This window comes from Saccopteryx leptura, chromosome 1 (assembly GCF_036850995.1).
Source record: "Saccopteryx leptura isolate mSacLep1 chromosome 1, mSacLep1_pri_phased_curated, whole genome shotgun sequence".
In the NCBI taxonomy this organism is placed as follows: domain Eukaryota; kingdom Metazoa; phylum Chordata; class Mammalia; order Chiroptera; family Emballonuridae; genus Saccopteryx; species Saccopteryx leptura.
Window position 1 is genome coordinate 341,672,787 of NC_089503.1, and position 16,015 is coordinate 341,688,801.

General features: G+C 36.7%; 1 protein-coding gene across 1 annotated transcript in view; it reads left to right on the plus strand.

Annotated features, from left to right (window-relative positions):
* The window catches only part of ME1 (malic enzyme 1), a 197,732-nt gene that overhangs the window by 12,781 nt on the left and 168,936 nt on the right, over positions 1 to 16,015 (plus strand). Inside the window, exon 2 of the mRNA XM_066358939.1 lies at positions 13,486 to 13,619. Coding sequence (XP_066215036.1) covers positions 13,486 to 13,619 — 134 coding nt within the window. The remainder of the gene's footprint in view (positions 1 to 13,485; positions 13,620 to 16,015) is intronic.

The window sequence follows — 16,015 nt, forward strand, 5'->3', positions numbered from 1 at the left end:
TTTTTTTTTGTATTTTTCTGAAGTTGGAAACGGGAGGCAGTCAGACAGACTCCCGCATGCGCCCGACCGGGGTCCACCCAGCATGCCCACCAGGGAGTGATGCTCTGCCCATCTGGAGTGTTGCTCTATTGCAACCAGAGCCATTCTAGCGCCTGAGGTAGAGGCCATAGAGCCGTCCTCAGCGCCCCGGCCAACCTTGCTCCAATGGAGCCCTGGCTACGGGAGGGGAAGAGAGAGACAGAGAGGAAGGAGAGGGGGAGGGGTGGAGAAGCAGATGGGCGCCTCTCCTGTGTGCCCTGGCCGGGAATCGAACCCGGGACTCCTGCACGCCAGGCCGATGCTCTACCACTGAGCCAACCAGCCAGGGCTCAAACTTTTTTGATTGTGACACATATACATATACACAATACATGTCGAAACACTTTGTATGGGTTCAGTTGTGTCCTCCCAGAAGTCAGATGTTGAAGTCTTATTTCCCAGTATCTCAGAATGTAACCATTTTTGGAGATAAAGTCTTTAAAGAGGTAAGTTAAAATCAGGTCAAGAGTGTGGGGGTTACGGGATGGGGGAGGGGAAGGGCACAAAGAAAACCAGTTAGAAGGTATTGGAAGACAGTTGGACTTTGTGTGATGGGAATGCAGCATAATCAAATGTCAAAATAACCTAGACATGTTTTCTCTGAACGTATGTACCCTGATTTATCAATGTCACCATTAAAATTAATTTTTAAAAAATCAGGTCGTTAGGCTAGGTGCTCTTCTTGTATGCCTGGTGCCTTTATAAGAAGAGGAGATGGGACATGCACAGTGAGGAAAGACCCTGTGAAGACACAGGGAGACCGGCATCTCTAAGGGGTGCAGAGAAGCCTCAGCATGTCAGTAACCCTGCTGGCATCTGGATCTCAGACTGCCGGCCTCCAGAACTGTGAGAAAACAAATTTCTCTTGTTTTAGCCACCTTGTCTGGTACTTTGTTATGGCAACCTTATCAAACTAGTACACTTATGTAATTAAAACAAAATTTCATAATACAATACTTTCCCTTTCTGTGTTTAGTGCACTCAAGTAGTGTCTGTTTTATTTTAATATTTTAAAAATGTTGGTTGTGATCCATTAATGAATTATAATTCATAGATTTAAAAAAAATCTGCTTTATGACTTCTTTAAGTAGTGCATTCACATACTTGGGAAAGTTATTATAGAGTAACCTTTTCTGTGTCTTAGTGTTGCATATGGGGCTGCAGTTTGCTTTGGCAGTACTGGCCCTTTTGTTTTTCCATCTGCATGTCCAAATTGAGGTATCTTTTAAAGCAATAATCTTGAAACTGTGAGAACATTATTGTTGTTACTAATAGTGGCTGGTCTGGTTAGTTAGCAAACAATGTTAGTTATAAGTGCTTACAGCCAAAATGAAATTGCAACTGATTAATGACCATTTTTGTGGACATTAAAATTGTTTTTTTGTTGTTGATTGATTTTAGAGATACAGAGAGGAAGGAGAAGGTGTGGGGGGAGAGAGAGAAAGAGAGAAGCATTCATTTGTTGTTCCACTTAGTTGTGCGTTCATTGGTTGCTTCAGGCATGCGCCCTGAGGGGATCAAACCTGCAACCTTGTATTTTCTGGACTACACTCTAATTGACTGAGCAACTGGCCATGGCCTAAAATTTTTACTTATTCAAAATCTTGCTTATATTTATGTGTTACATATGGTAACTAAAACATAATAAGATGACAGAACTGAGAGCAAATATATTGTTCATACCAATGAATATAAATGACAATAACTCAACTATAAACAAAATTGTTTTCATATAGTTTCTCAAAGCACAGACTATGCTGTATATAAGAAATATACCGAGGACAAAATGTTACAGGCAGGCGAAGAATAAAGAATTGGGAAAATACAAATAGCAAGAAATCAGAGTTACCCCCTAAGATCAGACAATGCATCTGTTGATAAGGTCATATGATTTTTATCCTTCGTTTTGATAACATGGTGTATTACATTGATTGGTTTGCATATGTTGAGTCATCCTTGTGCTCCTGGAATAACCCCACTTGATTGTGATGTATTATTTTTTTAATGTATTGTTGTATTCAGATTTGCTAATATTTTGTTTAGGATTTCTGCATCAGTATTCATCAGAGATATTGGTCTATAGTTTTCTTTTTTTGTGTTGTCCTTGCCAAGTTTTGGTATCAGGGTTATGTTGGCCTCATAAAATATTAAGAAGTATTGCTTCTTTTTCAATTATTTGAAAGAATTTGAGAAAGGTAAGTATCAAATCTTTTTTTTTTTTTTTTTTGGTAGAATTCACTAGTGAAGCCATATCGTCCCGGAATATTATTTTTTGAGTGGTTTTTGATGGTTGTTTTAATTTCCTCATTGTTAATCAGTCTATTTAGATTTTTCAATTCTTCATGATTCAGTCTAGGAAGGTTATATATTTCTAGGAACTTGTCCGTTTTTATCTAAGTTACTGAATTTGATGGCATATAGTATTTCTTAGAACTCTAGTATGATCCTTTGTATATCTGTGATGTTTGTGATAACTTCTCTTTCTGATCTTGTTTAAAATCTCTTCTGATTTTGTTTATATGACTTTTTTCTCTTTTTTTCCTAATGAGTCTAGCAAGGGGGTGGTAAATTTTATTAACCTTTTCAATGAACCAGCTCTTTGTTGTATTAGTTTTTTTTATATAGTCTTTGTTCTTTATTTCATTCAATTTTGCTCTGATTTTTATTGTTTTCTTTCTTCTGCTGATTTCGGGTCACTTTTGTCCTTTTTCTAGTTTTTTAAGATATAATGTTAGACTGTTTTCTTGGCATTTCTCTTGTTTCTTTCTTTAAAACTTTTCAAATTTGTTTATTGATTTTCAAAAAAGAGAGATGGGGGAGAGAGAACGAGAGAAACATCAACATATATCCTTTGACCTCACATTTTGTTTCTTTTTGGTTCCAGTCATTTTTAGTAGTATTTTGTTTAATCTCTACATATTTGTGGGTTTCTTTACTTACTTTTGGCAGTTGGTTTCTAATTTAAAAGCACTGTGTCCAGAGACTATGCTTGGTATGATTTCAATCTTCTTAAATTTGTTGAGGCTATTTTTGTGACCCAACGTATGGTCTATCCTTGAGAATGTTCCAACTATGATTGTTTTCAGATTGGTTAATTTCTAATGACCTACCTTCAAGTTCATTGATTCTTTCACATCTCCATTCTATTCTTGAGCAAATCCAGTGAATATTTTATTTGTTATTGTATTTTTCAGTTCAAAATTTTCCTTTTTGATTTTTATTATTTTAATTTCTTAGCCAGGACTTTCTATCTTTCTAGTAATTTAAAAAGATTTTGCCCTTATGGTTTGGGGTGTGGTTGCAATAACTGATTATAAGTCCTTGATAACTACATTATCAATATCTTCTTGGACTTGGTGCTTGTTTATTTTCCTTCAGGAGTTATGGTTTTTATGTTTCTTTGTGTGCTGAGTAATTTTTTTTGTGTATCCTGCATATTTGCATATTATGAGTTTATAGGTTTTAGTTAAATCCTAAGGTGAATGAATACTGTTTTTTTTACTTTTAGAAGTCAGTCTACCTGGTTAGGTTAGTTTGTAAGTTGGACCCATATTCTATGGATTGTGGTTTCAATATTAATGCCATTTTCAAAGCCTACTTTGTATTGCTATTTGGATCTGTTTATCATGTATAACCTGTCCAGTATGGTGAGCTTCACAATCACTCATAAAATAACTGTAAGAGGAGACAAAACATCTCTGAATATCTCAATTGTGAATCTGAAATAAGAAAGCCATCTTGTGGTGTTTCTGGGAATATCATGTTGACATATGAAGCACACATATATCCCTTAGGAAATTGAAACATGGTTCTCTGCAACAAAACTTAATATATTTTGTGCCAAAAGTCTTCTTTGAAAATTTGATGGAGTCTGTGACTTCTTAAATCAATGGTTTTAAATATGTAGAATACATAGAAACCGGCCTGACCTGTGGTGGCGCAGTGGATAAAGCGTCGACCTGGAAATGCTGAGGTCGCCGGTTCAAAACCCTGGGCTTGCCTGGTCAAGGCACATATGGGAGTTGATGCTTCCTGCTCCTCCCCCCCCCTCTGTCTGTCTCTCTCTGTCTCTCTGTCTCTCTCTCTCTCTCTGCCCCTCTTCACTAAAATGAATAAATAAATAAAAAAAAAAAAAAAAGAATACATAGAAACCAATTATAATGAAATATTAAACATTAAATGTGTGATATTGTAAGATATAGTCCTCTTTAAATAATATGGAAATATATTTAAATATAGGCATTTAAAGCAACATCTTATTTTTGAAAGAGATCAGTAGGAAAGTCATCAACATGATTAGCCTGTGTGCCTGCTCATGTTATAAAGCAACCTTATTTTGGGTCTAAAACTACTGTACTTACTAAAACTACTGTGTTAAGAAAATGTCTATTTGTGAGTCAAACTTATAGCTAAATACAAATAGTGTGTCTTTTAGACCTTTTATATTACCATGAATACATGTTTGCTGGTGAAGTATGCATGAGTATTTAAAGCATATGATTATTGCAAAATAATATACCAAATATATGCCAAAAATGTACCGAATAGCCACGTACAACAAAGAAGTTATCTGGTCCAAAATGTCACTAGTGCTGAATTTGAGAAACCCTGATTTAGATGAAGGCGTTTTTAAAAATCCCCACAAAATCTAGTACTTATGCTAAGTAGATATGTCTTATTGTCAAACCAAGTTGATCTTGAATACATGCTTTGAAGTCATATTAAAAAGCTGTTTGTAGTAGGTTAATTTAATTAAGTTATTTTCTAATATATGTGTGGGAAGCACAGTTATTTGACAGTTCACATCATGAGCACTCTTGTACATCTGCACATATAAAAATATCTTAGTTTGCGATTTGAATTTGATGGGTTGTTTACTCAAAATTAGAACTACGCAAAGTTGAACCACATGAAACTGAGAAGTTTTCTTTTGATTTAGGTATTTGTTCAACCATTTGTTGACTTAAACTTTATTGAGGCCCTCCTCTGTCCTGACATTGTACGGGGGGCTGGCTTACAAATATGAAGAGCATAGTGCCTGTCCTCCAGAAACACCTGGAACCTCCTGGTAAAACAGGGGATAAGCAGAAACAAGGTATGGAAGATAATAAGTATGTGATATTGGGGGAACACATTGGAGGACACCTCACTAGTCCTGATAGAAGAAGGAAAAGCCTTCTTGAAGGAGATCATCATTCAGGAAAAGGCAAAGGACATTGACAAATTCATGTTTAATTTAGTTGGTTATTAAATGTGTTGAATTGCTTCTAATGTTCATACTCTGTAGATCCTTCTGTTAGTTCAAGGAGTTAAGAAGTCAAATGACTGTACAATAGACAATTATCTTAATCCTGATCTTTCTGTTTTATTATATGAGTAATCACTATACATACTATCTTAGGCATATTTAGAGGATTTTGTTCAGAACACATATATGATTTTCTGGAATAGTATAAATGTGCATATGATTACTGGAGTCTCTACTGACAGCCAGTATTACCCATTTGTTTTAGATTATTCTTATAAATTTCAATCCAGGATCTGAGATTTGGCTTTTTTATCATTTGTGTGCATTTATAGTTTCAATAATTTACTGAGAATGACCAGTCTACTTACTTAACAAGTACTTTTTATTCTTGTTTGATGACTGTGACATTTGTCTTAAAAATTCTTTGGGGATAGCACTTCATCTTGCTGAAGGTATTTTGAAACTTTTTTTGGTGAGAGGAGGGGAGATAGTGAGTTAGACTCCTGCATATGCCCAGACCAAGAGCCCCATCTAGGTCCAATGCTCGAGTACTGAGCTATTTTTAGTGCATGAGACTGACACATTCAGACCAACCCAGCTATCCTCAGTGCCTGGGTCCATGCTCAGTCCAATCTAGCTACTAGCTGTGGGAGGGCAAGAGGGAGAGAAGGGGAGGAGGATTCGGGAAGAAGCAGATGGTTGCTTTTCCTGTGTGCCCTGACCAGGAATTAAAACCAAGAACATCCATATGCCTGGCCTGGCTGACACTCTATCCACTGAGCCACTGATCAGGGCCTTGAAACGTTTTAATTTTAATTTTTTATTTATTTTTTCTTAAGTGAGAGGTAGGGAGAGAGAGACACAGACTCCTGCATGTGCCCCAACCAGGGTTCACATGGAAAGCCCTCTACTGGGCAATGTTCTGTCCATCTGGGGTCACTGCTCTGTTATTCCGCAGCTGAGCTATTTTAGTACCTGAGCAAGGCCATGGTGCCATCCTTAGTGTCCGAGGCCAAATTGCTCAAACCATTCAAGCTATGGCTGTGGAAGTGGGAATGGGAGAGAGAGAGAGAGAGAGAGAGAGAGAGAGAGAGAGAGAGAGAGAGAGAAAGTAGTGGGAGGGGAACAGGTGGAGAAGCAGATAGTTGCTTTTTCTGTGTGCTCTGTCTGGGAATTGACCTGGGACTTCCAACGCTCTGCCACTGAGCCAACTGACCAGGGCCACCTTGAAACCTTGTTAATGATTTTAAAAGTTATGTTTGGGAAATACAGTTTTGACATTGAAGGTTAACAGTTTCTCAGGCTTGTAAGCAATCTGTAGAGATCAGTATTCTGACTTTTAAGTGTGAAACACTTTAGTTAAACCTCCCATCTTTTAAAAATCTATTTGCTCTCTTAGGTAGAGGTTCTCTTTCTTTTTTAAAATTAGGCAACATGTCACAAGCTACAAAATAGTTATAGTTTATATTCTGTAATAAATACCTATATAAAATAATTATGGAGTGTTATAAAGATTTGCTATTTTGCTATGAATTTTAGGATATCTGGGCCCAATTATATTTTAGATATATTTTTATAATCATTACTTATAATAGTTCAAATTACTTTATATCACTTGAGTAAAAATTAAGTGCTGTGTAATGAAAACAAATGGTTTTTATTAAAGAAGCTGTTGTTTATATATTATTGGTTTTGAATAATATTTTTCTGCCTCTTAAAGGAGTCTATCACCAGGGAATTTGATTGAACAGCTGAATGCATTCAAAATAATAATTTTATTTCATTATTTTTCTTTTGTATTTTTCTGAAGTAAGAAGCGGGGAGGCAGAGAGACAGACTGCTACATGTGCCTGACCGGGATCCACCTGGCATGCCCACTAGGAGGCGATGCTCTGCCCATCTGGGGCTCTTGCTCCATTGCAATGGAATCATTCATTCTAGTGCCTGAGGCGGGGGGCACGGAGCCATCCTCAGTGCCCAGGCCAACTTTGCTCCAGTGGAGCCTCGGTTGCGGGAGGGGAAGAGAGAGATAGAAAGGAGAAGAGGAAGAGTGGAGAAGCAGATAGATGCCCTGGCTGGGATTCAAACCCGGGACTTCTACACGCCAGGCCGATGCTCTCCCACTGAGCCAACTGGCCAGGGCCTATATTGTTATTTTTCTGACACAAACTTTACCGTGGAAATACATATTCATTCTGGCTGATCTTATTTTGAAGAAATGAGGTTGCCTACCACCAGGAAAATTCTAATAGTTATTATCTGTGTTGTCAATTAGAATTTAAAAATCAATTTCAAAGAACAATTTTTAGCAGTCGGAGAATTGTTAAGAAGAAACCCGTTAGTCAAATGTGTCCAAGACAAATTAGTATCAGTTCTCTTTCTGTAGATATAAACTATGTACATACACTATGCTTATACATTTGAAAATACTAAACCTGACCTGTTGTGGTGGCACAGTGGATAAAGTGTTAATCTGGAATGCTGAGATCTCCAGTTTGAATCCCTGGGCTTGCTTGGTCAAGACACATACAGGAAGCAACTACTATGAGTAGATGCTTCCCACTTCTCCCTCTTCTTTCTCTTTCTCCCTTGCTTTCTTTCCCCTGTCTCAAAAAATCAACAAATAAAATCTGAAAAAAGAAAAAGAAAATACTATGGTATTTATTTCAATTTGATCTCTTTATTTGAGAATGATAAATTATAAAAACACAAAGTCCCCCTTTTTTGTACTCTTAACGAATATTTCCCCCCAAAATTACTATTAAAATTAATTTGATAACCATTTAATGTGAAAAAAAACCTTTCAGAACTGATGCGCCTTTATGATTTCACTTATATGTGGAATCTAAAGAACAAAACAAAACAAAAAACGAAACAGAAACACACTCATAGATACAGAGATTGATGGTTGCCAGAGGTTGGGGGGTTGAGGGACTGGGTGAAAAAAATGAAGGGATTGAGAAGTACAGATTGGTAGTTATAAGATAGTCACAGATGTAAAGTCGAGCACAGGGAATAGAGTCAATATTTCTGTTATAACTATGTATGGTGCCAGGTCAGAACTAGAATTATTGGGGAATCAAATTGTAAATTATATAATTGTTTAACCACTGTGCTATTATACACCTGAAACTAATATAAAATAATAATGAATGTCAACTGTAATGGAAAAAAAATACAGATGGGCATGTTATCTGTATGTTACATTTATCAAATCTGTCTATTCAATTGACATCATAAATTATGAAAAAATTAATAAGGAGTTCAAAGACAATAAAATTAGGTTTAAAAAGGATATTTTAAAATTTGGAATATGAAATATATCAGTCATTTACTAAGCAAAATTTAGTCATTTTAATTGTATTCATTTCAAGTAAGGAGAAAATTTAGCTGCTAAATTGACTTTTTATAGAGCATAATAACATTGAGTACAGTGAAATTCTTTTTGTCATAGAATTCTATTAGATTTCACAATGTACAATGTTGTCTAACCAGCACCACAAATCAAGAACAGTTCCTTTACCTCAAAAATATTCCGTTGTGTTGCCCCTTTGTAGACAGCTCTTCTCTCTGTTCCCAGACTCTGAGAACTATTGATTATAATTTTGTCTTTGCCAGAATGTCAAATAAATGGAATCAGATAGTATATAGTTTTTTAATCTGGCTTTTTTCACTTAGCATGATGCATTTGAAATTCATCTGTTTCATGTTTTAGTAACTCGTTTCCTTTTACTGTTGAGTAATAGTCTAGTGCAGGGGTCCCCAAACTTTTTACACAGGGGGCCAGTTCACTGTCCCTCAGACCGTTGGAGGGCCGGACTATAAAGAAAACTATGAACAAATCCCTATGCACACTGCACATATCTTATTTCAAAGTAAAAAAACAAAACGGGAACAAATACAATATTTAAAATAAAGGACAAGTAAATTTAAATCAACAAACTGACCAGTATTTCAATGGGAACTATGGGCCTGCTTTTGACTAATGAGATGGTCAATGTGCTCCTCTCACTGACCACCAATGAAAGAGGTGCCCCTTCAGGAAGTGCTGCAGGGCTGGATAAATGGCTTCAGGGGGCCGCATGCGGCCCACGGGCTGTAGTTTGGGGACCCCTGGTGAAGTGTATGGATGTAGCTTAGTTGTTTCAGGTACTTTGCAATTATTACTTTCCACTTACCTTTCTAGTTTTTTTTTTTGACCTTCCATATTCACTTCTGCTTTGTTTTCTCCAAAACATATAATACCAATTGTATAGTTATAGCAAATCATTAATAATTAGTTAATGCAACACATTTTTGTTGCTTGCCTACAAAGTGGCAAATATTATTCTAGATATTAGGGATTCAACAGCTGAATAAGACATATGAACATCTCTGCCCTATAATGACTATAGCTTCGAACATTAAAATAAATAAATTCTGTTATTGTAATGAATTATCATGTATAGATTACTCATCCTCAAGAGTTTCTGTCTTACATAATATTTTCCTTTTTTGCCATTCAGCCTAATTAGTTTGAATCATTACTCAGGGAAAAAAAGGCAAATTGCTAAAGTTCATTGGAAACATTAAAGATGGTTAGTGTAGAATACTGAATATATTCTGTCTTTAATGGTCATAATTTCTGATAAATTAGTCAAGATAAAACTAGTTTCTCAGTTATATTTGCTCCATACAAACATAGTTTCTAATATAAGTCTCTTGTTATGCCAGGAATTTTGTTTCATTTCTGCTTGATAGTCTCAGTTTCCTCAAGAAGATATGCGGAATTAACTAGTCAAGTCCAGAAGAATAGTTGTCTTGTTTCTTCCTTCAGCAGTGAAATGGCATACAATTCTGCTGTTTAAAAATCTAGTCCAAAAGCTTTTTTTAGGAGGAGGAAAGTAAAAGGAAGATAGAAAAGAAGAAAATCCAGAGTTGAACTGAGGGCATATGAGAATGCTTTTAGGAAATTAGAATTTATATATAGGTGGTCTGGAAACCCAATATGTGTATAGATGTCTAAGCTTTTCAACTACATTAAAGACTCAGTAGAAATCAAATGAAAGGTAGAAACTGCATGTATGCTTTGGATACACTGTTAGGCCCTGCAGGATAACCCTAAACTAAAAATTCTTTGAACACTTGTATATTACATCAACTTTTTAAAAAAAGAATGTATAAAGCTAAACATTTTATTGTAAAGTTTTAGACATACTGGTTTGTTTATAAATTTCTACAAAATATATCTCTGAATGTTTCAGTTAATATGAAAAAATGAAATATAGAGCCAGGATTGTTAAATTGTTCAAAATTCCATTTATTGTTTCTGTGAGTACATTTTGGGGAGCTGCTAAGTGGTAGGAATCACATTCACGTGTCATTCTTAAAAAGCGTGGTGAAATCATGCATATATATAAAATATTTTTATATTTTCAGGGATTTTTAGGATTTTAGTTCTTCATTGATTTTTAAAAATTTATAAAGTGTAGTGATAGAATATGAATCTAGCCATAGGAATTTAACTTGTCCTAGTTCCCCTGATTTCTGTGCCCTAGATTTTTTTTTAGAGTTGAATTGCCACTCAAACTATGTCTTGCAAAATTTAGCTAACAGTGTATGGGAATTTGTAGTTGCTACACATCGAAAGATGTCCAATGGCATTATCATTTACAGGGCAAAGGATATGGAGACCTGTTAGATTAAGAAATTAGTTTTATACCAGACACTGGAAAATTATGTAGAAAGACAGGCTAACTATACCAATAAATGATAGTTAAGTGCCGTTATTAAGTGAATGAAGGAACATTTGTTAGTACTTCAGATAACAAGCCTTAATTCTCAGAATGTTGATATTTTGATTATTATTTTTGCAGGCACGTTTTCAAGGCATAACATTCAGAAGTTTACTGCTTCAAATATATTCATGTACTTTTGAGACTAACTTTAGCGTAGCTTTTTTCCCCAATTTTTAATTTCAAGTTTGAGAAAAATTTATTAAGTTTTCCTTTGTTTCTTTTTCAAATATATCACTGTACATAATTCTGTTTCATTTCAGGAGTTATTTCATGACATTTTGCTTTAAATCATCAGTCTTCTCAATTAAATCTTTAACAATTGAAGTATGCCTTCCATTTTATAGTTATTTTTTCATGCAAATATCCCTTTTTGGTTGCTTTAAATTTTAAATACAATTTTTCCAGAATTAACATGCTCATCAGTTTTTAAAATTTTAATGTATGTCTCTAAAATTAAATATTTTGCATTTTATTATTTATGCAGTATACTATTAAAATCTAATTATGTCAGGTACTATTCTAAGCACTAAGAATAAAACAGTGAAAAAAAAAAGACAAATCCTCCAATCCCATGGCATTTGAGTTCTAGCATGGGGACACAAGCGACAAATGAAAAAGAAAATGGCATGTGAAAGGTTCCAGCGGCACCACAGTGATCCCTGGTGTGTGCTGGAACTGACTAGCTGCAGTGGTCTGCTTCTCCAGGCACACAAGAGAGGGTGACTGGGCAGGCATAGCTAGACACACTGCATTATCCGGTAGGAAAAGGACCATCCTGCTGCTGTCTACATACATTACAGCCCCAGAGGACCCCTGACTGAGCAGGTAACAGTGAGGTCTTTGCAGTCATGAGAGTGGCAGCTAGTGGAGAAAAGCATCTTGTAACTGGACACCAGCTGTGCTGATTGCACTTGTAGACCTTTGGAGAAGTCAATAGGAGCTACTTGTCCCAGCTAGCTTTTACTCTTACAGGCAACTTAGAGAACTCCACCCGGGGTCAGAGGTCTTTTAGTGAACAAATCTATTTGACTTTCCTCAGTCTGCCCCCGGGAGTCTAAGCATAAGACTTTCCATCAATGACACGAATTAATGGGCCTATCCTTATGTAAAAAGATAAAATAGAAGAAATAGAGAGTTGTTCATTAATTGACCTCCTTCACCTACTTCCTGAGGTTGGACATGTTTATTTCTCAGAATCTGTCAAACCCTGGGATGAATCGAATTGACTTTCCTTTTCCCAGAGTAATAACTTTCCAAAGACTCAGGAGTCATTATTTTGCCATTGTAAGAAACTGTCAGGTACAGAGGAAGATGACGGTAGAATTACCCACTGCAAAGTTAGTGAACCCGTTCCTAGTCATCCATGCTGTGTAAGAAACATCAGCAGTTACAATGAGTGAACCTGACCATCATCATGGTGGTGCCCTTTCGCCAGATGCATTGCCCTAGCAGTCACAGCCTAGTTAGAGAGGCCTCTGGGCTTCAGAATCCCCAGGGAGACCTATTTTGGGGGGGACCTCTTTCTAGAGGGAGTTACTCATTTCCATCTTCCTGATTAGTGACTACTGGGGTTTCTCCCGCTGTTACTATCCCTTGTACTATATCCCAGCAGATCTCTTAGGTCCATTCTGGGTATTTGCATCAACCTATCAGTTCGATTTTGTTTGTTCTCAAGCCTGATACTATTGTTTTGTCCAGTCGATGTTCATGTAAATATGTAGATAACATACCATAAGTATAATAATAAGGTTCTAATGGATAGTCTGGGAAGGCTTTAGAGGAGAAAGAACATTTGAGGTCAGGCCTGAAGGGCAGAGAAGCAGGGAAGAAAGACATTCTTGGCCATGGTGTCATGAAAGAATAAAAGGGTTTCAGATGTGTTCAGACAATGGTGAGGAGTTTTGTGTGTTTAGGAGTGTGTAAGAATAGTAGGAGATAACTTGGAAAAGGAATGTTGGAACAGGTGCCTCAATCTGATATAAGGCATTGCCTGACCTCTTTTATAGGAAGAAGCAAGGGGGTCATAATTTTAAAACCTCTTATAATGAGTCCTCTTCATTTTCATATTTAATGACATTAGTAATGACATTTATATCTATCATTTGCATGTCTTCAAATAATTTTCTCCAATTCATTACCTGATTTCATCTTGACAATACATGAGTGACACAGATCTGAAAATATTATAGTATTCTATTATTTAAAGTTGAAGAAACTGAGGTATTGAGGGATACACGATCTACTCAGTCAAATGGTTATGTTAAAAGCATTGCCAGATCTTCTGAGTCTTAATCCCACATACTCGTTGGATAGTATTTGTGTAAATACATGATTTTTGTGTTTTTTCCTCCCTCAAATTATTAATTGTTCTTTTCTCCATAGGAGTTGGCTTTTACCCTGGAAGAGAGACAACAATTGAATATTCATGGATTGTTGCCACCTTGCTTCATCAGTCAGGATATCCAGCTCCTTAGAGTGATTAAAAGTTTTGAGCGTCTGAACTCTGACTTTGACAGGTAACACATTCCTGAAGGTGATTTTTATTTCTCTTAGGCAGTTGTTTATTTTTTATTAAATGAGAAAGTTAAACTGTTTAGTGACTTAGAAAGAATATTTAACTTTGAGGAGAATTTTGCCTGTAAATACAGTGACTTTTTAAATTTACCCTCTGTAAAAATATTTGAATAAGATAAAATTCAAAAGTAGTCTCAGAGAGACTACTTTTCTCTAGTGATGAATTGTTGCTATAAAGGTGAATTATCAGGAAATGCCATCCTACATAGAGCAAAACAGGTTAGAGTGGCTTTTAGTCAAACTGTAAGTTGGAACATTTTAGTTGAAAGTGCACTTTTTCTACTTCCAAACCTGGGTCTAACTCTATTGCAAATTTAGGTCACTGACTGTGTTTAGAATTCAGTTTCCATGTTTGTACACAGATAAAGGTAACATTGTTCCCGACCTTTGTAAGGAGATAGCCCTGGGTTGACATTCTGGCTGTATCTCACTAGCAGTGGGGCCAGAAGCAAGCCACTATTGCTGCTGTCATGACCACACTATGCCTTGCCCTCTGCTTTGACTCTTCTGTTTCTTACTGAGGTACTCTCTCTCTCTAAACCTCAGCCTTTTCCTTTATGGGTTGAAGAGAATAATAGTTATTTCAAAATAGTATTGCAAAGTTTAGAAGAGATAGCTAACAAATACCCAGTAGGTATTTGTGTTAGGGATTTTTCAGGGGTCATTGGAGGAACAAAATTCTCTCTCTCTCTCTCTCTCTTCCTCTCTTTCTGCCTGCGTGCGCGCGTACACACACACACACACACACACACACGCACACGCACACACACCGCATCCCACATCCTACTTGATGGAGATAAATATTTATTTTAAGGAATTGGCTCACATGATTGCAGAGGCTAGGTAAGTCCTAAATCCGTAGGCAGACTGGCAGGCTGGAGAACAGGAAAAGACTTGCAGTTTGAGCCTAAAGACAGAAGGCTGGCAGAATTCCTTTTTGCTAAAGAGAATAATAATAATGATAGTAGTGGACTAGCAGTCCAAATTCCCGTTGGTACGCAGGATCAATCTTCTTTGCCCATTGATTCAGAGGCACACGGTATCCAAAGTGGTTAGTGGCTGTCTTAACTTCCGTTTCAATGGAATCATTGCTTTGTGGTGGAAACATTCCTCCCTATGGAACTAAGATGTATTGGCTAGCAGAGCATAAGGTCACAGAGACAAGAAGCAGAAATTTTGCCAGCAGGTCACTGGGGATAATAGTGAGTGATGCCATTTCAGTTTTTACCCCCTTGGTTCCTGGCCCTGTGAATACTGAGTATGAGAAATAACATTATATTAAACACTGATTTAGACAATACATAGCATCCTAGATAACCTTGCCCCAGCTTTACAAGGTATTGCCACCTAGTTGGTAATGTAATTGAGTCCTCAGAAGGCCATTCTACCTATCTATCAAGCCAGCTGCTTCACGATGTTGGGGAAACATGGTAAGACCAGTCAATTTCATGAATATATGGGCCCATTGCTTTAAAGTAAGTCCCTTGATCAGAAACAATATCTTGTAGAATACCATAATGGTGGATGAGGCATTCTATAAGTCCCCAGATGGTAGTTTTGACTGAAGCACTGTGTGCAGGAAGGCAAATCCGTAAGAGTAAGGTGTCAGTTTCAGTAAGAACAGTGCTGCCCCTTCCATGATGGAAGCAATTCACTGTAGTCAACTTGCCATTGAATAGCTTGCTGATCACCCCGTGGAATGGTACCACGTCAGGCACGCAGTGTTGGTCTCTGGCAGACTGGGCACTCAGCAATGTCTAAAGCCAGGCTAGCCTTAGTGACTGGACATCCATATTACTGAGCCTGTGATAGCCTTCTTTCCATCATGGCCACTTTTTAAAAGAGCCCATGGGTGATGTCAGGGGAAGCTGGGGAAAGAGGCTGACTCAGTGTGTCCGATTGTGTATTTTTGCTGCTTCTTCAACTTCTTCACAGTCCCTTTCATGTGTTTTTAAGTTCTTCAGCTTCTTATATTTTTACTTAATATTCTTTTCCTGAGCCAGTTTATCAGCTATCTCCTAAGAGCAGGTGACTTTCATATTTTTAGCATGGGCCATTCTTCAAATAGACATGGAACATCAACTCAGTGTCAGATGCTTTTAGATATAGGGATTATTGACCATGATCTCTGCCCTCACTTAGGTAAATTATTTAAAAAATTATTTTAAAACACAGAATCATTGTGCTCTCTTTGGCAGCACATATACTATAAACGCAAAATTATTTAATATACTAGAAAGTGACAAGTGCTAATAAAAAAGCAAAGGTAGAATTGGGTAAAAAGGACTGAGAATGCAGGGGGTTGGTATGGTCAGTTTATATTGTTAAATTAGGTGAT